This window comes from Microcebus murinus, chromosome 16 (genome assembly GCF_040939455.1).
Source record: "Microcebus murinus isolate Inina chromosome 16, M.murinus_Inina_mat1.0, whole genome shotgun sequence".
NCBI lineage: Eukaryota > Metazoa > Chordata > Mammalia > Primates > Cheirogaleidae > Microcebus > Microcebus murinus.
Window position 1 is genome coordinate 38,451,714 of NC_134119.1, and position 27,034 is coordinate 38,478,747.

Consider the following 27,034-nt stretch of genomic DNA (forward strand, 5'->3'; position numbering starts at 1 on the left):
TGACCTCAAGGTTGCTTGTGCCCCAAGCAAAAGTAATTTAAGGGAAAATGTTGGTTCACCAGCCATCCTGAAGAGGGTTGGGAAATGAGTGGGAGGTGAGGTGAGCCAAGTAAACAAGTAAACAACTTTTGCTATGAAAACGAGGGGAATGCAGAAAAGAGCAGGATGAGATATGGAGTCAAAATAGCAACCCCCATCACAGATAAGAGAGGTTATGGCATGATTCAAGGCACCAGGAAAAACCCAAAATAGAGGTAAGAGGAAGAAGGGTGGGAAAGAGAGGGGTAACTGATATTGGTAGGGTCCTGAAAAGGCAGGAGCAGGGGTGGATTGAAAGAAGGTACATTTCCCTCCGTGAGAGGAGAGCAAGAAAATGTGAAGATGCATTGGAGGGAGGTGTTTAGGGATCCTAATGGCTTTATTTTCTTGAGAAGTGGGGGGTGAAGCCATCTACCAAAAGCATAGTGGGAAACAAGCTGCATTAAGAATTTGAGAAGATTATTACTAATTTGCAGTCCCACCAACAGTGTATAAATGTTCCTTTCTCTCTGCACCCACACCAGCATCAGTTGTTTTTCGATTTTTCAATAGAAAAACATTCTAACAGGGGTAAAGTGATATCTCCTTGTGGTTTTAATTTACATGTCCCTGATGATTAGTGACATTGAGCATTTTTCATATGTTTATTGGCCATTTGTCTATCTTCTTTTGAGAAGCCTCTGTTCCTGTCTTTTACCTACCTTTTAATGGGATTGTTTTCTTTCTTGTTAATTTGTTTGAGTTCTTTGTAGATTCTGGTTATTAGTGCTTTATCAGATGTATAGCTTGTAAATATTTTCTCCCATTCTGTAGGTTGTCTATTTGCTTTATTGATTATTTCCTTAGCTGTGTAGAAGCTTCTTAATTTAATCAAGTCCCAATTATTTATTTTCATTGTTGCTGTAATTGCTGTTGGGGCCTTCATCATAAATTCTTTGCCTAGGCTGATATCTAGAAGAGTTTTTCCTACATTTTCTTCTAGAAGTCTTATGGTTTCATGACTTACTCCTCAAGGAACTAAAAGTAGACCTACAATTTGATCCAGCAACCCACTACTGAGTATTTTCCCAAAGGAAAAGAAGTCATTTTGTCAAAAAGACACCTGCACTTGAATGTTTATTGCAGCACACTTCACAATTACAAAAATGTGGAATCAATCCAAGTGCCTATCAATTTATGAGTAGATTAACAAAATGTGGTATATGTATACGTAGAAAAAGGATGAATTAAGGCCTTTTGCAACAATTTTCATGGAACTGGAGATTTTCCTAAGTGAATATTCCTATTTCCTAAGTGAATTTTCCTAAGTGAAATATCTAAAGAATGGAAAAACAAATACCGTATATATTCGCTAAATTAGAACTAGCCAATGAGCACACATGTGCACAGAGGGAAGTAAATTTAAGTGGAAATCAAGCAGGAAAAAGAGGGAAGAAAAGGAGAGGAAAAACCTACCTAATGGGGACAATAAACACTATCTTTGTGAAGGGCACACTTATAATCCTGACCCAAGCATTACAAAAGTGATCCATGTAACCAAAAACATTTGTACCTCCATATTATTATATTTTGAAATTAGAGAAAAAGAAAAGATATCTGCACTCCCATGTTTATTGTAGCACTATTCACAATAGCCAAAATATGGAATCAATCTAATTGTCCATCAATGGATGAATGGATAAAGATTATGATATATATATATATAGTGGAATATTATATAGCCACAAAAAGAATGAAATCCTGCCGTTTGACAACATGGATGGGATTGGAGAACACAGAAATTCAAACCTTGCATATTCTCACTTATGTGTGGGAGCTAAAGATGAAAAATGATTGATCTCATAGAGACAGAGAGTAGAATGATGGTTACCAGAGGCTAGAAAGGGCAGCGGGGGTGGGGTGGGGGGAATGGAGCAGGTTAATCGGTACAAAAATATGGTTAGATAGTTAGATAGAATGAACGGTATTTGATAGCACAACAAAGTGACTATAATCAACAGTAAGTCAGGACATACTTTAAAATAACTGGAAGAGTAGAATCAGAATGTTCCTAACACAAAGAAAAGTTAAATGTCTGAGGTAATGGATACCCCAATTACCCTGATTTGATTAATTCACATTGTGTGCTTGCATCAAAACATCACATGTACCCTATAAACATATATAACTATTATGTACCCACAAAAATTAAAAATTAAAAATAAAAGAATTTGAGAAGAGTGGAAAAGATGTAATCATTGAGAAGGAAGTGAGCTGAATAGAGACATGCAAATTCTACACATTCATCTGAGGGTCTATCTGATGAAGGTTGAGGAGGGTCTATCTGATGGAGGTTGAGGAGGGTCTATCTGATGGAGGTTGAAGAGGGTCTATCTGAGGAAGGTTGAGGAGGGTCTATCTGATGGAGGTTGAGGAGGGTCTATCTGATGGAGGTTGAGGAGGGTCTATCTGAGGGAGGTTGAGGAGGGTCTATCTGAGGGAGGTTGAGGAGGGTCTATCTGAGGGAGGTTGAGGAGGGTCTATCTGATGGAGGTTGAGGAGGGTCTATCTGAGGGAGGTTGAGGAGGGTCTATCTGATGGAGGTTGAGGAGGGTCTATCTGATGGAGGTTGAGGAGGGTCTATCTGAGGGAAGTTGAGGAGGGTCTATCTGATGGAGGTTGAGGAGGGTCTATCTGATGGAGGTTGAGGATGGCCTATCTGAGGGAGGTTGAGGAGGGTCTATATGAGAGAGGTTGAGGAGGGTCTATCTGATGGAGGTTGAGGAGGGTCTATCTGATGGAGGTTGAGGAGGGTCTATCTGATGGAGGTTGAGGAGGGTCTATCTGATGGAGGTTGAGGAGGGTCTATCTGATGGAGGTTGAGGAAGGTCTATCTGATGGAGGTTGAGGAGGGTCTATCTGATGGAGGTTGAGGATGGTCTATCTGAGGGAGGTTGAGGAGGGTCTATCTGATGTAGATTGAGGAGGGTCTATCTGAGGGAGGTTGAGGAAGGTCTATCTGATGGAGGTTGTGACAATGAATCTGAAGCTGGTAGCACTAGGCCATTCGGTCTTTCCAATTTAGAGAAAATTCTCTTTCTCACTTCAGATCAGATGCATAGAAAATACACATGAATAATTATTTCATATTTATTTATTTTATGATTTATTTCTATCTTTTTCTTTCAGCACCCAACACTTTAACTCATCTGAATTTATTTTATACATTGTAGATGTTAGAAATCTAACTGTTGTTCTTTACAATTTTCTTAGGACAGTTAATTAACCAGTCAAAACTTTCCCCAGTGATTTAAAATGCCATGCTATCACCACCATATTAAATTATTTTCTATTCTGACATATGTTGCGTGGCTTTCTGTTCCATTTCACTGAATCATAGCTTCTTCTGTGACAGTATCTCTCTGTTGTGTTGAGATGACATGTTTTAATACCTAGTAGAACAAGGCCTTCTTTTTTATTATTTTTCTTGTGCCAAGTTTTCTGAGGTATCACTACCCATTTATTTTTTCCAGAAGAACTTCGAATAATGTTATACAATTTCAAATATCTTCCATCAGAATTTTTATTGCAGCTGCATTCTACTCTTTTTGGGGGAGAAGGGGGCAAAGGATACCTCTTTGTAACAAAGAGTCCTTCTACCCAGTAATCCTGTATAAATTTTCATCTATTAATGGTTCTTTTTAGGTCCCTCAATTACAATTTTTTTTGTTTGTTTTTCACAAATTGCATTTCTAGGACTTTATTACTTTGTTCATGTTGTTTTTTGAATCATATTAAAAAGTTTCTCCTATAATGTTTTACATTGTATTAAAATGTATATGTAATAATATGTGAATAGTTTAAAAAATAATTACGAAATAAACATACATGTGCCCCCTATTCTAAGAAATAAAGCGTCACTGTACTATTGGAGAACTTTGTATGTCCATCCACATTGACTTCTCCTTTCTCCATCAAAAAAAAAAAAAAGATATCCTGAATTTTATATTAAACATTCTCTTCATTTTTATTTGTAGTTATAAATATATAACACATGTATCCCTAAACAATATATCCTTTAGTTTTTCTTGGTTTCCATTATATACACGTGGATGGGGTATTTTTTAGTATATGATTTGCCTTTGTCATTCAACATTGCTTTGAGATCCATCCATGTTGACACACATGGTTATAGTTCATCTGCATTTCATGAATATATCCTTATTTATCTCACCATTCCACAGTAGATGGACACTAGGATTGTGTCCAGATGGGGCTATTTTAGAACATAGCTTGTAAGAATATTTTTGTACATTTGATTGAACATATATAAGATTTCTCTAAGGTACACTTTGTAATAGGATATGGAAACTGAAGGGCATATATGTCTTTGGCTATACTGAGTAATGCCAAATTGTTTTCCAAAGTGGTGGTAGCAAGTTTATTCTCCCCCAAGCAATGTTCTGAAAGTTTCCACTTCTCTACATCTGTATAAATACTTAGTATTTAAAGCATTTATAAATACTATGTAGAAATGTGATAGCAGGTATGGGTAACATGGTAAGGGAGAAGGAAAGGGAGACAGGCAAGGGAATGAAGCCAAATCCAAGATGTGCTATGGAGAAAACTACCATGTGGATAACTGGGTTTTAGAACAGTGTCATTCCAAGTGTGGTTATCAGTCAAGTACTTAAAATTTTTTAAAAATATACTTATAAAGTATTTATAAACCAGACAATACCTAGTATTGTCTGGTTTTAAAGTTCTAGATCATCTGATAAGTGTGAAATGATACTTCCTCGAGGTTTTATTTGATTTTACCTATTTACTAAAAAGGCTGAGCATCTTTTAATGTTTTTTGGACATGATTGTCCTTGTTGATCTGTAGAGGTTCTTTACAGTGATCCCTTTATCGGCTACATGTGTTATAAAAGAAAATATGCCAGTTTGTGTCTTGCCTTTTTGTTTTAATATTACCTTTGGATCCAGATGAGTTCTTAATTATAATGTAGTCAAATTTATCAGAGTTTTTCATTTCTTGTATGGGAGAAAGAAAGAGAAAGACAAACAGTATCAGACATCGGACACTGTTGGTGCCCTGACCATGTCTTACTAATGCTTACTGCAAAACACTTGCTACTTTATCTAAATTCTGTGGGGGCAAAAGTGGTCTCCACATAGGGCAAGCAAGAAGAGTCAGAGAGTTAAACACCCTGTTCTACCAGAACACTCTGTTTTACTAGAACTTCAAAACCAATCTCAAACACTAAAAACCTCAGTGATGATGATGGTGATGGTGATGATGATTTCTAACCCATTATAGATTGATACTGTCATAAAAGACAACAAAAATTAATTAAAATTTAAAAGCAAAAGTGAAATTAAAATGCAAAAAAAAGTAACCTCCTCCTTTTTATCTTGTTGTGGATCAGAAGGAATTAATTAATAAGTCGGTGTTGGTCCTTGAACCACACTTGGAATGACACTGTTCTAAAACCCAGTTATCCACATGGTAGTTTTCTCCATAGCACATCTTGGATTTGGCTTCATTCCCTTGCCTGTCTCCCTTTCCTTCTCCCTTACCAGTGTGCACGGAGACCACCTCCTAAACAAACTACTTCCATTTGAATCCTTTTTGTGGGGTCTTCTTCTGAATAATCCCAAAGAAAAGAGTCTTAGTTAAGAAACACTTTCTGTACTTTGAGGTCGTAAGAATATTTTCTTACATTTTCATCAAAGGTTTTAAAGGCACACCTTTAATAAAATAGCCCCAACCCACTCACATTTGTGTTTTTATGTATAATGTGAGAGAGGAATTCAATTACAATTCTTCCTCCCTATCCTAGAATCACTTATTGGAAAAAAAAAAGTTTTAACTACCGATTGATATGCCATGTTACCCCTTACCTTCTATCACATTTCTACATAGGTATTTCTAAGTTCTACTTTGTTCAATTGTTCTCTTAGACAACCCCTGTGTCAATACCGCACCTTCTTAATTAATAATGATGTGTAAGTCTTGATGTTTGGTAGAGCAAGACCTACAACATTGAACTTCATGTTCAGGACTGTCTTAGCTATTCTTACCTTCTCTCTCTCTCTCTCTCTCTATATATATATATATATATGTGTGTATATATATATATATATTATAGGTACAAGCTGGTCCTAATATATATATATATATATATATATAAAGAGAGAGAGAGAGAGAGAGAGAGAGAGAGAGAGAGAGAGAGAGAGAGAAGGTAAGAATAGCTAAGACAGTCCTGAACATGAAGTACAATGTTGTAGGTCTTGCTATACCAAACATCAAGACTTACACATCATTATTAATTAATATATATATATATTAGGACCAGCTTGTACCTATTCAAAAAATGTTTTATGTTTTGTATTGGAATTGCATGTATTATAGCTCAATTGAGAGATAATATTCTGTCCTTATGATATTAGCTTTTCCCATCCATGATCATGGTATACTCTTATTTAGGACTTGTTTAATGTCTTTTAGTGCTCTATATGTTTATACATGCATCCTGAAAACTTCTGATAAATGTTTTACTAAATATCTTATATTTTTATTGCTATTGAAAATGGTGTCTTTAAGAAAAATACCATATACTTCTTAGATAAACAGAAATTTGATTGAGTTTTTAATGTTAATATCTTGGCATACATGCTATATTCTCCTATTAGTTTTAATAATTTGTGTGCAGATTTCTTTGGATTATCTATGTAGATAATTGTAGCATCTCTAGTTAATAATAGTTTTGTTCTTTTCCAATCTTTTAACTCCATTTAATTTTCTTATCTTCAACTAGGGCCACCAATGCAATATTTAATGGAAATAATGATAGGTATATGTCCTGTTCCAATTTTAAAGATAATGATGTTTTTATTTCATCCTTGAATATGGTGTTTATAGGTTTTTTTGTAGTTATCCTTCCTCAGGTTAAGGGGGCCCTTATTATTTCTGGTGTGTAAGGATATTTTGTTTTAAAATCATGCTGAGCTTTAACTGATGCTTTTTCTATATCTATCATAGTAATGATATGTTTTTCCTCTCTTAGTATGTTAATGTAGCAAATTACATAAATGGATTTACTAAAGTTAAACTAATATTGATTTCCTGAGATAAACCAATTTTTTTCCTATTTATATATATTTTTGGATTGTTTGCTAATATTTTCTTTAGGGTGTTTGCATCTGTTTTCTTTTTTCTCATAATAAGTTTGTCTGGTTTTTACATCAAGGTTACAGTCTTGTCATAAATTGAGGGGGGAACTACTCTTTCCTTTTCCTCTCTCAGAAAGTGTATAGGTAAGGTTGGGATTACAAATGCCTTAAGTGTTTTTCTGATTGCACTTATAAAATCAGCTGGGACTGCTGTTTTCTTTATTGAAAAAGTAAGTTTTTAATTATTGATTCTATTTCTTTATTTGTTATAGAACTATATAGGAATTTTTTTTCCTTGAGTTAGGTTTCTTCAATTTATATTTTGCCAGAATTTTTTCCCTATCACCTAAATTTCAAATCTATTGGTATAAAATTATATATAGCATCCTCATTTTATCTTTATTATTGTGAAATAAGCACCATACAAGTACATAATACAAATAATCATCTCATTAATTTATCAGTAGTCAACCTTATACCATGACCTCATTTTTCTTTATAGCTTTCACTCCTTAAGCACACATCCCTAAACACAATAGAATTTTTTATTAAATAAATAAAATAAGTAAAGTAAATAGTGCTAAACTCTTCTACAAAGATCAATTTGGGAGAACCCAAACCTTTACAACATTAACTTTCATTCCATGAACATATTCTAACCCAGCATTTATTTAGATATTCTTAGCAAGCATGCATGGTAGTGTGTGTGTGTGTGTGTGTGTGTGTGTGTTTCCAAATCTTCTTTCTTGCTATAATTCTTAGGAGGCATTTTCTTTGCATTATCAGATTAGTCCCTTTTAATAAGAATGAAAGCGTTTTTTCATCTGTCTAGGAACCTTTCTTTTTTGCAACCTTATAAGAAGTGGTATGTGATGGTCTGGTTTAGGGAGTCATTCTGCTAATGACTACCTGAGTCCCCTGTTTTAAATATTTCCAACTCAGAGGGAAAGGGAGAACTTAGATATATTTATGCATCACTTAGCTGGGTTAGAGGTCTGCTTGTCTTGTAGGGGAGTGGTATGAGGAGCCGTTAAGGGAGGGAAATAATCAGGGAGCAGGAATATTCTCTGCAGAGAGAGAGCTTTTTAGATGTTTGAAAGACTGCCTAAAGTTAGTTACCAGAAATACTGCCCCTCCCTTTATTGGGAGCACCTCCTTCCAATGACAGCCTTGCATTAAAGCCCTCTGCTTTCCTTATTAGCCACGTGCCCTGGATGCAGGTTAGGGGTGGGAGCTCTGGTCCTCTGCACTATGGACTAGGAAATAAAAATGCCCATGACACCAACCCCTCCCTATCCTGCACTCCTGGCCCACCCCTCCCTCTAGGGCAGGGCAGTCAGAGTTAGGGGTATGAATGCAGCTGGGTTTGGAAATCTCTTCGTCTTGTGCCCCAGGGGGGTTTCTTTCCAAGCCATCTCAGCTCAGTCATCTCTTTCCCATTTAGGTCTCCCTCCCCCACGATGCTTTGCATTCATTCTTCCTGGTGTGGGCTCAGCATCCTTTTATAGCTCTCAGGGCAGCTGTAAGGTGGTTTTCTCTATATTTCTTTAGGAAGATAGTTTAAGAAGAGTGATCAGATTGCCATCCTGAATCAAAACTCTTACTTCCACCATTTAGACACAGGAGGCAGTATTGTGGCATGACAAAGACCATGGGTTGAAGCCAGACACTGGGTTTATGTCCTGTCCCCACCACTTGTTTGCTGGAAGACCCTGGCAAGTTGCTTCAAGTCTCTATGCCTCACTTTGCTTACTTTAAAATGAGGATAAAAATACTACCTACTTCATAGGTCTTCATGGGGATTTAACACATTAATATACATAAAGTGCTTAGCAAGGTGTCTGGCACAAAGTAAATACTCCATGTGTTTGCTCCTCCCCCTGGTCTCATTGCATTCTCTAAGAATGGCTCTAGGATAGCCTGGAGATCACTAATTTGATTTTTTTGCAGAGCCAATTAGGATTGTTACTATTTCCAGTGGTGTCCTTACCTCAGTCTGTTCTTTCTGAATGATGTTATTGCTAATCATAGCAGCCATATCTTCCCATGCTTTACTGAGGATGTTAAATAGCTTTCTACAATCATCTTCTGATTCCTATGGTAAATAATTTTAAAATCTATTTTGTCTCTGAGGACTCAGGATTCATTCATTCCATAACATATTTATTGTGTGCTTATTTACCTACCTGGCACTGTTCTAAGTGCTTGGGAAGTAGCGGCAAACAAAATAGAAAGGAAAATTCTTGTCTCTGTGGAGTGCGTTCTAGTGGGAGAAGACAGAGAATAAAAGGTATAATGAAACATGCAGCATGTCAGATGATAATTGCTAAGGAGATGCAGGAGTCAGGAAAGAGTGACAAACAGTGTGATGTGGAGGGCTTCTGGTTTTTAATAGAATGGTCAGAGGAGAGCTCTCTGGAAAGTGACATTGGAATAAAGAGGCCGCAGAAGGAACCAGCCCTGCTTATGTGGCAGAAGATCAGTCTGGTCAGAGGGAGCAGCAAATGCAAAGGCCCTAAGGCAGGGACACACCTGACATGCTGGAGGGGAACAGTGGCTGAACTTGTGCATTAAGGCAGAAGTAGAAGGAGTTGAGGTCAGAGAGGCAACAAACAGAAGTGGAAATTCAGGTCATTTGGGGCTTGGTGAGCCAATGTAAGGGCTTGGGTTTTTCATCTCAGGGACATGAGAAGCCATCAGAGGCTTAGAAGCAGAGGGCTCATATGATTTGCCGGATGGTTGAACAAGAGCATCCTGGTTGCTGGGTTGAGAAAAGAATGGGCTGAAGATGAAAGGTCATTTAGGAGACTGCTGCGGTAATCCAGGCTGGAGGGCACAGTGGCCTGGATGGGTGTAGGCGGTGAGAAATGGTGAAGGTCTCGATATATACTGGAAGAAGGACCAAGACATAGGCTGATGGACCAGATGTGGGGAGCAAGCAGGGGTGGTGCTCTGGACAAAGCCAGGAGGTGCCAGTCGCGCGATCAAAGTTGACGGGTTTTCTTTGCAATTGTGGCATCCAGGGCCTCAGGTCTGACAAATACGAGGAGTCAAGGTTTTTGGCTTGAGCCACTAATAAGATGGAATTGCCATTAACTGAGACGGAGAAGACAGTGGGATGAATGAGTCTGGTGGCCACTGAGGGATGACCAGGAGCTCAGTCTGGGATGTGTCTAACTCCAGGGGCTGATTAGCAATCCAGGTGGAGAGGCTGAAGAGAAGGTTGGATAAATGACTCTGGAGGTCTGGGGAGAGGTCTGGCCTGGTGATAGCAACTGGGGAAATTATTAGCATATAGATGGATTTTAAAGCCAAGGGACTGGAGGAAATAATTAGGGAAATGAATGTGCATCCAGGGTCAGCAAACTATGGCCCTCAGGCCAAAGCCAACCAGCTGCTTGTTTTTGTAAATAAAATTTTATTGGAACACTGCCATACCCATTTGTTTATCTATTGTCTCTGGCTGCTTTCCTGCTACAAGTCGGCAGAGTTGAATAGCTGGTACCGATTGTCTAGTCTACAAAGCCTATGTTTTAACATCTGGCCAGCCTCTGGTATAGAGATAAAGGAAAAGAGTCCCTAAAAGTGAGCCAATAAGGTCGAGATGTTTACAATGAACCAGCAAAAAAGAACAAAAAGTAGGAGCCACTGAGGAAGGAGAAAGCTTAGAAATGTGTAATATCCTGGAAGCCATTGTGAACGTGTTTTAAGGAGGATTTAACAACCAACTGTGCTACATGTTGCCAAGGGGTTAAGTAGGGAGATCTAACTCTCTGAGTAATGATTATTGGATTTGGTGATGTGAAGGTCACAGATGACCTCGAAATAATGTTTTGGTGGAACGTTAGGGATTTGAGTTACTTTGGTTGCGTGGGTTCAAGAGAGAATAGGAGAGAAAACAGGTATATAGAGAAGAGGGGATGGGATAGTAGCTGAGGAGAGAAGGTAGAACTGGGTGTTCTTGGTTTTATTTTTTAGAGATGAAAGAGATGCAGCTGTGTGGAAGGTGATAAATACAATCAGTTATAGGGGAAATTTTGATGTAGGGTAGAAAGTGGACAATTGCTAGAGCAATGACCTTGAGCAGGGAAAAGGAAGTAGGATTTGGTGCATTAAGTGGAGAAATGGGCCTTGTTTAGAAAACCAGTGATTCATCCACAGAAAAAGAGGGGAGGTTCAAAAATGTGGGCAAGGTGAGCAGAGCTACAGGGAGCCTCTTTGGCTCCAGTTTTCTCAGTCAATTAAGCACCAAGGTCACCAACTGAGTGTGAGGACGGATGAAGGTGCTGGAAGTCTGAAAACAAGGGAGAAATATCGTCTGGGAGACTAGAAGTATGGATGGACCAGGGAAACACAGTATCACTGGGCAATTTTAAAAGCCTGCTCCAGTGGTGCTCCTGGCTTCAAAGTGAGAGTGTGCAGTAGGCTACAACAGGGAAGACCTGGAACAGGTAGGAAATCAGGTGCAACCAGGATTGTGAATACCTGCCAATGAGAATGGAGCCAAAACACTGGGGGAGTATGCCAGGAGTGGTTGCAGTGGCCAGCAAAGGAGTTTAGGCTGGTATGGAAGGGAGTGGGCACAATGAATGGGCAGCAGGTGCTAGTGGGGTTGAATTTTTGGAGCTATGGTACTGCAGGGAATACACTGAAAAGAAAGATGTGGTCAGAGTGAGATGCTTGAAACTGAAATTACAGGTGGATTAAAGGTTGTTTAAAAGTGGTCCCTTGGCCCTGGCAAACAGAAATTTTGCATCAATCTCTGGTTTGGTTTTTCCTAAACACCCTCAAATAAAAAAGCTGTTCACTATGTCTGATGTTGGTCACACATCACTTAGCACAGCTCTTGGCAGAGTAAATTAAGGGCTTTACATACAGACCTTCAGGATAGTGCAGCCTCTCTAAAGAGGCTGGTAGTATCATCAACCTCATTTTATAGATGGGAGCACTAAAGTGAACAAGGTGCAAGCTATTTCACCAAGGTTGCATAACAAAGCAGTGAAGGAAGCCTGGATATAGCTCAGAGCCTTCTGTTTCCAAAGTATTTTCTGAAACACTCCTTTCTTTCACCACCTGGTAGACATGTAGGTCCAGAAGGCTGAAAGTAGTTATGGTACCTCTCAGTGGCAAAGTCAGGATGTCTCAGCCCAGACCAAGGAGGCTCTTTCTACCCACTACATTGCCATTACATGGGTCAAGATATCCTTTTCAATGAAGTAGACTCTGTCCTTTGATTAAACTAGGTATTTTCTCTGTTTCTCTCTCTCATCGTGCAAAGACTTCTTGGTGAAAGATTCCTTTTTTTTTTGTCTTGTCTTCTAATTCTGTGCTGCTTTTCCACTCTTTTATTCTTTATAATTCTTTAATGAATCCGCATTTTCCCTTTCCAAAATTTCATTTCTTCTTCTATCTACCAGCATGGAACTTTCCATCCTTTTGACAGAGTTCTACAACAAAGGTTAATTACTTTATAATTTCATTCTCTTAAAAAAAAAAAGCACACTAAACTTGCTAATTTTAACTGCGCTTCTTGTCAGTGGGTTCATGCAAATTCACTGTAATTAAACCAGATGTTTTCTTGTGCCTTAAAGTCAGGTGGTAATTTAAGGGAAATTTTCATTTCAACACAAAAGAGGACAAAGTGTTATCAAGGCAAGTTTTCTCCTCTCATTTCCTCTCCTCGCCTCTCTTCTCTTCCTCTCCATTTCCATATCTGAAAAGTGGGATTAATAATGGTGAACTCTGGGGGTTGATATGAGAAGTCACAAGGCAGCATACATAAAAGCACAGAGCCTTGCACAAGTCAACAGGAATTTCCCTTCCTTCTTTCCTTCTCTAGGTCATTCTTAGGCCTCTCCACTTTAGGTGCCATATTTATTTGTAGGTTGCTTGTTGTTCATTATAAAGAGGCATGGAACTAACTTAAGAAAAATCAAAATAGTTTGAGAATAATTCTGGGGCCCCCAGAGTCTTATGGAGAAAAGTCACAGAGATTTAGATAATTCAAGTCTACTTATACTATCTAGTTTTGCTGGAGGAAAAAATATTTGTTCCAGATAAATCTTAATTCCAGATACATCTTAAGGCATCCGATGTAAGCCTTTTAATTGAACTCTACAATGGTATGCTACTAAATGTTTTACAACCAGGTCTATAGAGAAAATTAAATAAAAACAAATAATTTGTTTGCCAATTTCCATGGTGTAAATATTCCCACTATGGTTGATTTCAAGCAACATATGTGGTCTTACTGAACTTGGAGGAGAAGCTAATGATGAGCTCTAGCAAGCCAGTTTGAGTCAGCTTTGAATATAGCAAAAACACGTCATACATATCCCCACTTTCTTAAACCGTGTCTACTCATGGGTACTACACTGTAGTATCATGAAAGGGGCATAGACTTTGATGTGAGATATTCGTTCATTCAATCATTCATTCAACAGTAGTTAGTGAGCACATACTATGGCCCAGCCTTGTTCTTGGTGCTGGGGAGTACACAGCAGGGAACAAAACAAAGTGAAGCTTCTAATCTCATAAAGCTTATACATTCCTTATGGAGGAACTGATAATAAACTAAAAAAATAGATATAAAGGATGTGGTGGAGAACAATAAAACAGAGGAGAGTATTAGGGAGGTTGTGCCCAGGTGTAGGATTGTATATGAGGTGTCAGATAAGAGTTCATGGGTACAATTTTGGTATCTGGTAATTCCTTTTTTGCACATGTGTATCAATAGCATCTACACCAGCACAATGCAGAGCTCATGGTGGGCATTTGAAAAACATGAGTACATCTCTCCTTACCCTCTCAAGGTCATGTTTGGAAACATATCAAATGTACTGAGCTCTGATAAAGTGATGCTTTCAGGACTTACTAAGGTGCACATAGCTTTTTACTTTTCTGCTAAAAGATTCTGGACTGCTTTACTTATTGCCTTGCTATTACCTTTTGTGCTTTTCCTCTCGCTTTTCTCTATTCCAGGTTTTACATGCCGCATCTTCCTACTACATATGTACCCATCCCTAGTGACATGCAACCTCCTTCTAGCTTACTGTGATGTGAGAAACCAGATGATAAGGATTGTTTGAAATGTATAAAATAAAGGCATTCATGCTTGAGATATGTCAGTCTTCCCTACAATTAAAGTACATGAGCTTTTTAAAATGTATGACATTAAATGAAATAATAAATCTATTATATGTGATTAAGCATATTAAATACAAATTATTTTAATATATATTATATGCTATGTTATTGAACTATAATCAATTATATTGTATATAATTGTTAAAAATTATATGGGAACCTAAATTTCCTTTACTATAACCTAGGAAAAATAATACCACTTGCTCTTTCACATTTGGTGTTAGGGTTAAGTGCATCTACATTGCTGGTAAAAATGCAAGATGATACAACTTCTATGGAGGGGTATCTCTCAATATCTGTATATGCATTTACCATATCTAACAAAACTGCATATGCATTTACTCTTTGATGCCAGCAATCCCAATTTTAGGAATTTACCCTGATAATACAACTCCACAAGTATCAAAGAACATATGCACAAAGCTATTTGCCATAGTCTCATTTGTGATAGTAAATATCAAAACAACCTAAGTGTCCCTTGGACAGTGGTTGAACAAACCATGGTATATCTATCCGTACAATGAAGTACCATAGAGCTATGAAAAGAATGAAGAAATTGGAGAGAATAGGTAATGGAATGATTTCCAGGATATATTAGGTAAATAAAAACACAACATGCAAAGTATATCTATGATGCTACCTTTCATATAAGAAATAGGAGAAAGAAAAATATCATTTACTTTTTGCAAAATGAACTATAGGGAAGATAAACTAGAAATGAATGAAAATGGCTACCTTTCAAGTGTGATAAGCCATTTCTCATCATACAGAGAAAAGAATTAAACTTTTGAATGCAGTATTCTGACTGTGTACCCTTAGTGAGATGCAGCCTAAGGGGAGAGAAAAACCTGAATTCTTTAACCTAACTTAGTAGCTTTACTCTTTGTTAGTGGCATTGGTGTTGTAATCCGGAAACTATTTTATATGTGTTATAGGATGGAGCAAATGGAAAAAAAATAATATTAATATGTGGATGTTGAGAATCAGAATTCTCACTGTGGGATAACGGAGAAATATGTATAGAATGTGCAGAAGAATCCTGAGGTGTTGGATTTGAATCAGTATGAGCTCATGATTAAAGCAGATAAATCCCATTTCCTAGCTCTCCCCACGTGAAGGGCCCAGGGGCAGTAACGGATCACTGAACACACCTAAGACACATATCTCAGTGCCAAAAGACCACTCCCCACTGAGAGAAACTAGAAATCCTTAGATAAGTGGTTGATTTCAGGTCTGGAGCAGGGACATTACAAGGATAGTCCAGAATATCTTGTTGTGCTAAAAGCAAGGAAGAACTAATGAGAACGTGTCAAAACGACCTAGGAGCCAGTGTAAAGGGACTCCTTCCAGACACAGTCAAGAAAATTCGAACAGCAGAAAGAATAATGACAGTAGTGGATTTTAATGCATTGAGTCAAAAAATAATCTATGAATCATTAGGGACACTAAAAATGAGGAGGAAGATGAGGAAAGAAAAGCTCCTCTATCAAGAAGAATGCTAATTAATAAGTGTAGAGGGAATGATAGATTTAAAAATCATCCTTTTGTATGTGCCGATGTAATAGTTGATTCAAGTGAGAATTATCAAGGGGTGTAAAAAACATCAAGTGAAAGGTTTAGGGGAATAGGATTCTCAAACCCTCTTGAAGTATCACTACACAGATCCTTTACAAGAGGAGAAAGGTAGTCATCATCTTAGTGCTCATACACAGCACCAACTGTGGGGTCCCTGAAGTTGCCCGTCACTTGACAAGATAGAGGGAGGGATGTACATCACCACCATGTCATAATATTCTTGTCAAAAAATATCTTGCATCCTGGTTTTGTCACATAGCATCAGGCTTAATATTACCAGAAACATGAACATGGACTGCATATTAGGTTATTTTAAAATTAACACTAAACATCTTAGAGGTTATATGGCATTGTAGATATGCAGGAGAATGTGCTTATTCTTAGGTCATTTATGCTGAAGAGTTTAGAAGTCAAGTGTCATGATTTCTGTAATGTACTTCCAAATGGTTAAAAATCTTGTATGTACTTATAGATATGACATTTCCACATCATACATATCTATCATATATGTAAGATATAAAAAGGCTTGTCTGGAAAGTATCATGCCATTGTTAATATAACGAGAACATATTTTACACAGCTAGATACTTTCTGGATAGCTATCTCTCTCTCTGTCTCGGTCTCTCTCTGTCTCAGTCTCTGTCTCTGTCTCTCTCTCTATATATATATATATGGAATAGTAAATGTAGCAAAGTGTTAACAAATGTTGAATGTAGGTGAAGGGTTTACAGGTCTTCTTTGTACTAGTCTTTCAATTTCTCTATAGCTTTGAAACATTTCACAATAGAATACTGGGCAAAAGCAGTGCCGAGGTCACCCTATATAGCACACCTATGGGTGCCCAGTACAGGGCAGGTGCTCAAATAGCCAAATGAGCCCACCATCAACATGACCTTTTTTGTCTTTCAAGGCCTCAACTGTTCCATTTCACAATCTTGGCTGTGGTGTGGTTAAAGGTGGAGAAGTAACCACTAAGGAAGTGAGCTGTGGTTTTGTCTGACACATTTGCGGAAAAGGAAAAAATAAAGAATCTGTTCAGTCTCTTATCAACAGCTGCTTCCCAGATGAAGCCACCGGGCTCAGTGGCCACGAGGTTCTCTCTCCAGTGGTAGATTTCTCTGCAGGCCCTCAAAGGCACTGGGGTGTTGAAATTACAAATTCTAACATTCCCCAGAAGACAATTTTGTAGCAGGAATGGAAGCAGCGTGAATCCCTTCAGCTCAATCCTAAAGGTTGCTCTCTGGCTCCCCGAGGGGAGCTTCGGTTAATCGACTAGAGAGAGCCCTGCTGTACCCTCAACTCGTCCTTGAGGTGAAGGAGTTCCCCAGCACAGAAACAGTCCCCTCCCCAGAAAGAGTAGAACCTAATCCTGGCATACACACTCTGCCAAGACCTTCCTTCCGTCCAGAGGTTTCCGCAGTGGGGCCTCAAAATAACTTCAGAACTGAGGACTGGTGTCTTACATATTGGTGTCTTTAATATGATAATGTCCACACATCTTCTGTAGAGCAGGAATTGGTGTTTTATTAATGATGTTTAATTAAAATTTAATTTCAAAGCCTTGCTGCTCTCACATTGTTTTGATAAAGGCTTTGCATTTTTTTTTCCCCTTGGTGACAAGAAGGAAAAGAGGAGAGGTTAACGCATGCCTTAAAGCTGGAATCTGGGATTTGCTGGTGCACATGTCGGTAATCCTCAAAGAGCAGTCCAAGGTGGGCAGAGCATCTTTGAAAAATATGCCCTGAGCTGCTCCTTCGCTAAACATTATTGCTCATCTCCTAAGTCCTGAATTTTCATGCTGATGTCCAACCTGTCTAAAAACCAGGAATTCCCTGTGAATACGAATATTTAAACCACCCTTTTGCCCTCATTCTGCTTCTCAAATCAGGCGCCAAGCACAATGCCACTTTTTGAGAGTCTATGTTGTGTTTTCCATAACTGGTTAGAGTGGATATCTAGAGCTTTGGAGAAGTTTGCTCGGGAAGCTAAGTGGTTGGGAAGTTGCTTGTGTCAGATGCCCCTTCATCAAGAAATATTTTTTTCTATGATAGTGCAAATGCACAGCAGCCACATTTATTGAAAACTTACAATCTGCTGGGTATCAGTCCAATTTCTTTATATATCATCCCTTTTCGTGTGCTCAAGAACCCATAAGGTAGGTATACTATAATTAACTCCATTTAATAGATGAGGACATCAGGGCACTAAGGGTCCCAGGCATACTTGGCCTCAGAATCTACCTTTTCCAACAGTGCATTATTCCACCTGCTGGAGGAAGTGTTTGTGCATTTTTGAAACAATGGAGCCAGATCTAGGGAAAGCTCTGGTAGCTTTATCAGAAGCCAAATCCAGGGTCACAGCTCAGGGCTGCAGAATGAAGGCAAAGCCAGATGCCTAAGCCCCCTCTCTTGGAGGCTGGGTGGGGAGGGGTGCACAGGAAGTAGAGCATTCAGCTCCCCTAGAGAAGCTGGTTGTGGGAGGTGGGGAGAGCTGTACCCACAGAAGACTGAGGTTCAGTGCAAGGTCAGGAAGGGGAGGAGCTGAGGTGACAGAGGCTGGGTCCTCACTGCTGCTGCTACCTCCACAATGACCCAACACCCAGTATGGGGAGGCGGTGTTGCAAACAAGATGGCTGTGAGGGTGAACTTGAAGGGGATCAAGTAGGGATTTATCATGAAGGTAGATGGTGTAAAACTTGCAGTTCTAGGATGGGACACAGGGGTAAGTGGAAATTGAGAACCAGGGTGAGAAGAGGCTGGTGGTCTTTCTCTAATTCCTTGTGAGGTTTTGCAGCTGAGGATGAGGATCTGGATCCCACCCAGGGCCATAACTCAGGGGTCCTTAGAACTTGCTTTCATGAAAAAAGAGCACTAGACAGGATTGCCGTGGTAGAGGCTGTGTCTTGAGGTTCTAAGACTAATCTGAGTCAAGTAGGGTGTTTGCCCATGTAGCCAACAATGACTATGGATATGTGCTATGGATAAATCCTTTGGATCTTTTTCTCCCATTTTTGTGCCCCTCCATCTTTTGCCTGTACATACAGGGAGACAAAAGTTCCTGAAATTTTACCTCCCAATCTCTTCTTCTCATCCCTGCCCCTCACCAATGGATGGAAGTTCCCTTCCTTGACTTTGAGCATCTGTGATACATGGCCAGCCTGTAGTGTCCCCTGCAGGGCTCAGGTTGCAGTCACCCTTTGCTGGACTTGGCCAGAAGTTGTACCCTAGCTTGTTCCCCTTTCCAGTTCTGCTTAATCATCTCCCCTCCCAGTTTCCCCTGGGAAAACCTTCTTCATCCATCCCTTGCACACACATTTTCATATCAGAGTTTGACTCTTGGGAACTAACTAAAGATAGTTATTTCCCCCAAGGCCAGGGGCAGCCAGGCTGGAGGGAAGACTGAGATGCAGCCATGGAGAAGTGTTTCTTAGATAAGTCCTGGAAGCGGCAAATTCTACTCCATCCATAAGGTGACTGTGGTGGCAGAGTTACACACAAATCGCAGAGGGAACTTGGGAAGGAATACCCAAGCCAGTTTGGGGCAGTAAAGGAAGGCTTCCTGGAGGAAGTAACATTTGAACAAAGTCTTGAAAGATCGGTAGAGTTTGTCCAGCAAACATGGACGAAAAGATCATTCCCAGCAGGAGAAACAGCATGGGTGAGAACAGAGAGGCAGGACAAGTTATGTGCTCTAGGGGTAGCGGTGCCGTGTTCCTGGAGACTAAAGTTATGAGGCTTGTTGGAAGATAAACTGCAGGGCGCAGACTCATTAGAGCCTTGTAAGGTGTGGAGGTGGGGTGGGGTGGGAGGCAGAAATGGGCGCTCCTAGGCTGACTTCTAGGTCTCTATCTTGAGTTACAGGACGCAGTTCATTGAGATGAAGAACACAGGGAGAGACGGCAGCATAGAAGAGGAGATTAGTTTGTTTTTGAACACTTTGAATTTGAGATGCCTTTGAATTTGAGTGTGCTAAGTTTTTTCACATGTATTTTCTTTTTAAAACTTTTTACACAATCCAGAGTTATCTGAGTCCCGAACTCAGCATGTTTAAATAATATGTTTTCTTCCTTTTGGGGAAGGATCAGGGGTTGTTAAACTTTGAGCAGAGATGGCGGCATAAATAGGGGAGTGGGATGGAGGCAGAAAAAGGTCACACGTGAGTGCATGTCTGTGGCAGAGCTGCCGCTGTGATGGGAACAGCACCCCCTGGAGTTGTGCAATGCACAGCTAGCAAAGTCCTTCACTGAAGACCTTGGAAAACAGTCAGAAACCAAAAGAGGCAGCGGGGGTGGGGGAGATTAAAGATGCAGGAAGAATAAAAACATCGCAACTGACTAGCATGGCCCCGTGCTCAGGTTCAACCTCCCTGTTCCCGAGTAAGTTCTCCCCTCTTGCTCACCGTCCTCTTCCGTCTGCACCACCAGCTCCTCACTCTCCATCCGGCCCTCGGGGTTGGACAGCAGGAGGCGCAGCCGGATGGTCATGAAGGGGCGCAGCCCGCGCAGGGTGTAGTGGGAGGAGGTCTGGATCACCTCCTCGGCCTCGTACTGCTGCTGGTTGAACACGTACTGGTACTGCACGGTGAGGTTGTAGCTGTGGCAGCGGGTCACCGCGTAGCCGAAGGGCTCCCACTGCAGGGTCAGCTGCCGGGCTCGGATGTCCACGATCTCCACGTTCTGTGGGCCATGCACCGGGTCTGCAAGACACACACGCGAGACACAAGGGCTCTGAGCAGGCTGTCGGGAAGGCGGGGTGTGTGTCCCCTGACACAGGGAGAACAGCTCTTCCGAACTTATCTCCACCACCCAGTTGCGGCCTTCCTGATTTTGGCAGCATGCAGTATCATTTAGACAACGTTTTTCTTTAAATCGATCTCCTTCGTCTTATTTAAAAACATGCAGCTAAAAGAAAAACAATAAATATATAGAAGGAAAACTTGCCATAAATAAATGTTAACCCTAAACATAAATGCAAAATTGTTCGATTCTTAAGAGTTCATCAAGGGGCCACCGAAAACCATCTTGGGTACCACCGACAGCACACACAACACTTCCGGGACATGCCTGTCTACGTGCCTGCTGGAATGCTGACCTGCTTCCTTATTTTTAATTCAGCCACATCCTTGCCTCTTGGGGACCAGCCTCCCCTCTTCAGTCAACAACAACCAGACACAGAAGCTGGAAACTGAGTCGCATCCTTAATATGACCAGCACCCAGTCTCTCCACACTGCCACCCATTGGCTCTGCCTTGGGGTTTCCCTTCCTTTCCTGGACAACACAGTTCATCATTTCTCAGCCTCCTGTGACAGACAGTTCTCCACCTGTCTGTCTCCTCTCCAGTTTCCCCCACGCTGGCCCCTCCAGGAACAGCATTCTAAAGGCAGATCCGACAGTGCCTTCTCTCACCCAGCGCTGTCTCCCGCTCCACCCTCCCCACTGAACTTGGCCCCAGACCCCCTCCTAGATATAGCATTGGCTATGTCTTTTATTTCACTATGAATAGTCTCTTTACACTTTATACATATTAAATAGATGTTTTCATACCAAACAGATTATAACAACATGTTTTTTAAAAATCCCCACATGTAAAGCTCATTCTATGTTTAGGTTTAGGCAGTTGTTACGGTGGAAACATAACTTCCCGTGTGTGTGACAGTCGCCCCCAGAAAGTCTTGTGTCAGAGTCCCTCAGCTGGGAGTAGTTAAGCACAGATTAGCGATTCAATCAGTACTTTCCCCCATATCACGTACAGGACTCTGCCAAGTTATGTAACCTCTTTGGTCTACTTTTTATTTCATTTGTAAAATGAAGATAATAACAGTACCTAACCTCATTGCAGGGGAGGAGGGAGTTAGATAAGGTATTTGTAAAACAGTTAGAATTGGAACTTAATAAGCAGTCCATATATGGTAGCTGGGGGGAGTTGTTTGCTTGTTTTGCAGTAATAGTAATAATAATAGTAATATTTAGGGGTGAGGCTACCTCTGCACCAGTACAGCTATAAGAGCAAAAGCTGGAGAGGGGGTGATCTTGGTGCCAGTTGATCTGTCCTTATGGGGAAAATGTCCTATAACCAGTATCAGAGCCTGACCAAGGGACACACTTTACAGTGATGTCAGGGAGCTTGGTGAGCCAGCCCAGAACTCTCCATGTGGCTGCTGGCCTGAGGTGGCCAGGGAGAGCGGGCAACTCTGGCCCCTGATCAACTGGGGAATTCACTGTCACTCTCATAGCCCAATTAATTATTCATGTATGCAGGTCCTCTGTGGAAAGGAGAGCCAGCATCCCCAAATCACATGGGTGACTTGGAGAAGGTGACATTGGATCAGCTGTTGCTGTGGGCCCATTGTGCTGAACCCACGTGGAACAGAAGGTGAAGAGTGCTGTCCCTTTATGTCCCTTTAGCTGGGGGGCTATGATTGGGCACAGCAGCCGCTGCTGGTTAGACATCTCAGAGTGGTTCAGACTGCACCGAGCACAGTGGACACAGAGACAGAGAGAAGCTGTCTGCCCAGGAAGCCCCAGGTGTCACCATCAGCCTTGCCCAACCGGAGCCTTTCCACTTGTCCAGGCGCCGGAACTCTCCTGGCAGGGAGGCCACCCCCGAGCCCCCACTTAGGACCCACTCAACACTCCTCCTCCGGGGGTGCCTTCCACCCTGATGCCAAGGCCCCCATAGGACAGTCACTGTCCTGGGGCTCTCACCTCCCCGCGTGAGGGAGTGAAAACAGGAACATATAAGACCCACTTGAGGCCAAGGCTAAGCCCACATTTTGTTAACCATGTTAAAATGTACCATATCCCATTTAAATATCATTTCTGAGAGCTCCAAGATGGGCTTCAAGCACAAACAAAACACCATTGATGGAGCCCTGGCCTCAAGTGTCAGGTTCTGTCTCCTGAATCATCCCCTGACCCTGGGAGGGAGGGATGACCAAGCCCCCTTTACAGATAAACAAACTGAGGCCCAGAGGGCTCTGGGAACTTGTCTCGAGTAGCAAGGCTAGCAAGTAGCCAAGAGGGGTTTGGAACTGATGTCTGCCTGACCCGACATCTAGTGTGCAAAGTAAAAAGAGCCTCAGTAGATATCAGTTGAAAGGATACATGCTCTATTTGCAGATCTCACTACCTGTGAGGAAGGCATCACCAGGCCTACCCTAGAGGAAACCAAAGCTGCATGAGGTGCAATGCTTGGCCTAAAGACATAGTGAGTGGCACCGCCAAGGTTTGAAGTCTGTGAGAGTCCAAAACCTCTGTGTTTTCTCTGCACTGTGACAGCACCAGAGACTGAGATCAGGGACAGAACATAATCATGTCTGTCATGGCGTGTCACCATCCACAGGAGTCTGGGGACACTTGGGCAGTACCACTGTGAGATCACCAACAACTGTAAGGCAGAAATGACTCTCAGGAACCCGAGACCTGCCCCAGAGGGTGATGCGGGGCTTAAATGCACTCAGTGCTAAGCTGGCCACTGGCCTGTCTTCCCGCCCCCAGTCTCCGCTCTCCTTGGAGCTCACCTGTGCAGGTGTGCACATGAACACCTTTCTGCTTCTCTTCAAGGAAGAAGCAGCCAGGGGCACTTTTTCAAAGAAGGTGAGGAAAATTGTCAGCCTCCTCCCCCCCTTCCTAGTGAAAAGGTGGGGACACAGGAAAAGCCACTTGCCTCCTCCCAAGCATGTGTGATTGACTGTCACAGTGGGCCACAGGGTACAGTGGTGCTGGCCAGAGCACGGTTTGAAGTCAGACCCTGGCACTCAGCAGCCATGTGACCTTGGGCAAGGGCACTTCATCTCTGAGCCTCCATCTCCTCATCTATAAAGTGGAAATTATTACACTAATCTCAGAGCTGTTAATGAGCACAAAATGAACTGTAAAGAGAGAGAAAATTGCCTTGGCTAACAGTAGGTACTCTTCTTAGACAGAATTGCCTTTCTTGGAGAAATGCCTTAAGAGGCTTGTTTGGAGTAGAAACTGCATTCTCGGGGCCAGGGTACCACTTCCGCCGAGCTTCCAGAGGAAGAGAAAAATGCACTCACTTGGTCTTGGGCTGCACAGGAGAGGCGTGAGGGCGAGCACAGCAGAATGTTGGGTGGAGACCAGTGTGACCCTCCTCGTGTGTTTCTATAATAAGATCTCCAGCAAGGCCCTCGAAATACTGCAAACATGATCCCTGTGATTGGATCTCCTGGGGATTCTAGGAAGGACTGAAAGCTGAAATCTGCACACCTTGGTCCAAATGCCCAAATAAGGTACCACATGGGAACACAGGGACCAGAAGCATAGGGGCCACGGAAAATATGTCTACGTGTGTTACCAAAATTTTGGGATGTTCCCCAGGCTATGGAAGTTAAGAGGTTCAAGGAAATCTCTTCAAATGCAAAAGGCAGGAAGGACTCAGGTAGACCTGCAGGTTAGGCACATGTAGGTGAAAGTGTTTTGTAAATTCAAGAACTGTCATTCAAGCAAAGGGAAAGGCAATGGCTACTGAGGTAGCGTCTCTGGGCTAGGTGCTGGCCCTTAGCACTCGCCTTCTGAAAACAACTCTATGGTGTAGGAAATTGAGGCTCAGGGAAGGGATGTAACTCACCCAGGGCCACACAGCTGAGTCCCTGTTCTCTGGGTTCCCAGGGCACTTTGCACCATTGTCCCTCACACTCAGCCTTTGTCGTGCTGCCCAGGAATTGCTTGTCCATGTGCCTTGTCTGCCCTCCTAGGCTGCAAGGGACCACGTTCTGCTTGTCCAATGACCCCGGCACACAACACATGATTGTTGAGATAAACAGATGGTGGCCTGTTCTTGGAGACTGAGCTCAGACCCCCTGACTCTACAGTCCCCGTTCTGCCTTCTTCAGCATATCAGCAGGGTCTTTAAGGGAAACATTTCCTTTTTTTGTATTCAAGCAAGAGAATGTTCTGAAATCCTATACAATGGAAACTAGTTTTCAAAAAGTGTGATGAAAGCATTCATGCTTTCAATCTGACCCCCTTACACCCCAGCCGCCAAACTCAGCTTCTGCTCCAGTAATTGCCTGCAGCAGGGAGAGTCTTGGGTTTACATTCAGGTTGGTGCAAACAAGCTGGAAATTGCTGAGAAAGCCTTGTGTGTGCAGTGGAGATTGGTTTGTTGAATTTACATCCCCCGTGTCAATACATCCAAGCCTAGAGCCTAAGGTTTCTGCTTCCAGATAAAGCCCTGTCCATATGACCTCCTCGAGTAACAGCCTCCAGGACAAGAAGATGGCCAACAGCAGGAAGAGAATGTGGCTTGTCTCAAAAGCTGGAAAACCATCCTCTGATGGGAAATCAAAGCAGCTCAATCTCTGGTGCACTTTCTATATTCTCTGAGACTGGGCGACAGGGGCCCTGTCCTGAGTCCTGTGTTTGGAGAGCCCACTTTGGCACTCTTCGAACTGTGCCCTCCTTCCAGAGCAAGGACTCAGTGCGCCAATGGGCCATGCCCACTGCCCCTCTGCTCTCCCTTCTGGAGCCATGCACCTGACACCCAAGAATTCCTTGCCCAAGGGACCCTAAACTCACTTCCAGGGCCTATGTGACTTTCTTCTGTTGGTCTGTCCTTCCTGTGAACACCCCTTGGCCCAAGGAGTGGCCAAAGGATGGTTGCTTTGGGAAAGTGAACAGAACTTGCACCTGAGGACTGAGGTCTCCACACACATGGGCATGGGGGGGCCTTTTGTGGAGAGGGAGGGAGTTTTGGGTGAAAGGAGAAGGGAAAGGAGCTGCCATTTGTATTCTCCTCCCAGCCCCATTTGTGATTTTGCACATGTTAGGGGACAGGTGTATGTACATGTGTGTGCACACATACATGCATGTGTGGCTGACCAACCCATGTTTTCAAAAGTGTCTCCATTCTGCTGTGGCCTCAGGAAGGTAGACTGGTCCTCCTCACCTCTGAGCTCTTCTCCCCTTCCACGTGGCTCTTACACAAGTACCATTTCTATCCTGAAGTATCATTTTCAACCTAATACCTGAGCACGACCTGCAGCTTGTGCCATCCCACTCCAGGATCCCCTGCTTTGTGTCCTCACTTCTCACTTCTTGGGTCCTATACTCCTGAAACAGAGGGTGTCCCAAATCTTCTCATGTCTCTGTGCTTCTACCCGTACTGTTCCCTCTGCTTGGAGCCAGCGACAATCCCTTATTTGGTACAGTCAAGGCCCAGCTGCAAGGCCATCCTTTACTTGTAAGGTTCTCCTCCAGCCTCCCTTGCGACGGTGAATGCCTCTGCCATCTGTTTTCTTTAACCTGCTAGCATGCTTCTGCCATGACTCTTATCAAATTGAGGGTACCTGTGTATACATTTGGCTCATGTGTGCCTCCCCTGCTAACTTGCGAACTCCTAGATCTCTTCATTTCTATAACTAAAAGTTATAGCTTCTGAATGAATGAATAAATGAATAAGTAAATTAATGAGTAAATATAGAAACTAGGTGATAACCAAAGCCTAAACCACCAGAATTAAGGTGCTGATATACTGCAGGGGAAAAGCAATAAGGAAAAGAGTGAATCAGAGTTCTCTTTACACTCTAATGGTTAAGGGTAATCATGTGGTTAAGTTTCCTGCCTCCTTTTTTTGTTCTGTATGGACTCAGCCTCCATCCCTGCTGTCAAAGGCAATAGCTGTAGAATCTCCTAATGACTTTAATCAAGGCAGAACATCTTATTAAAAAAGAAGCAGCAAAGCAGATTTCCAACTCATGAATTTACTATGTATTCATCTTTGCATGTGGAGTTGGCTATAGCATATGTATTGTTCAAAGTTGAACCTCAATTGAGATAATTTGGGGCATGGGGCTGAAAATGTGGAGGTGGATAGCTTGTATGTAAAATTAATTTTTTATCCATTTGGAGATGCAATTTGAGTTCCTTTCAAATTAAATTGCAATGGAGTCCTAGGCAGCTGGAAACATTATTGCCAACATAATTTGATAGTGCAAGAGCAGTAATACATTGACAGATACTTCGATGTGACCATTAATTTGCAATTTCTACATGGAAATGAAACGCGAAGAAAAAAAGGCAAGAGGAACAAAATAAATATCCATCTTCTTTCCAGCATCATCCAAGACCACTCTCTTGTTTACTTTCCACCTCTA

The 27,034-nt window shown here is 41.6% G+C and overlaps 1 protein-coding gene across 5 annotated transcripts in view; it reads right to left on the reverse strand.

Annotated features, from left to right (window-relative positions):
• The window catches only part of PTPRT (protein tyrosine phosphatase receptor type T), a 1,014,822-nt gene that overhangs the window by 341,623 nt on the left and 646,165 nt on the right, over positions 1-27,034 (reverse strand). For all 5 annotated transcript variants that reach the window (XM_012781110.3, XM_020281830.2, XM_076011129.1 and 2 more), the window contains one exon: positions 20,317-20,613. In XM_012781110.3, the coding sequence (XP_012636564.2) occupies positions 20,317-20,613 (297 nt within the window). The remainder of the gene's footprint in view (positions 1-20,316; positions 20,614-27,034) is intronic.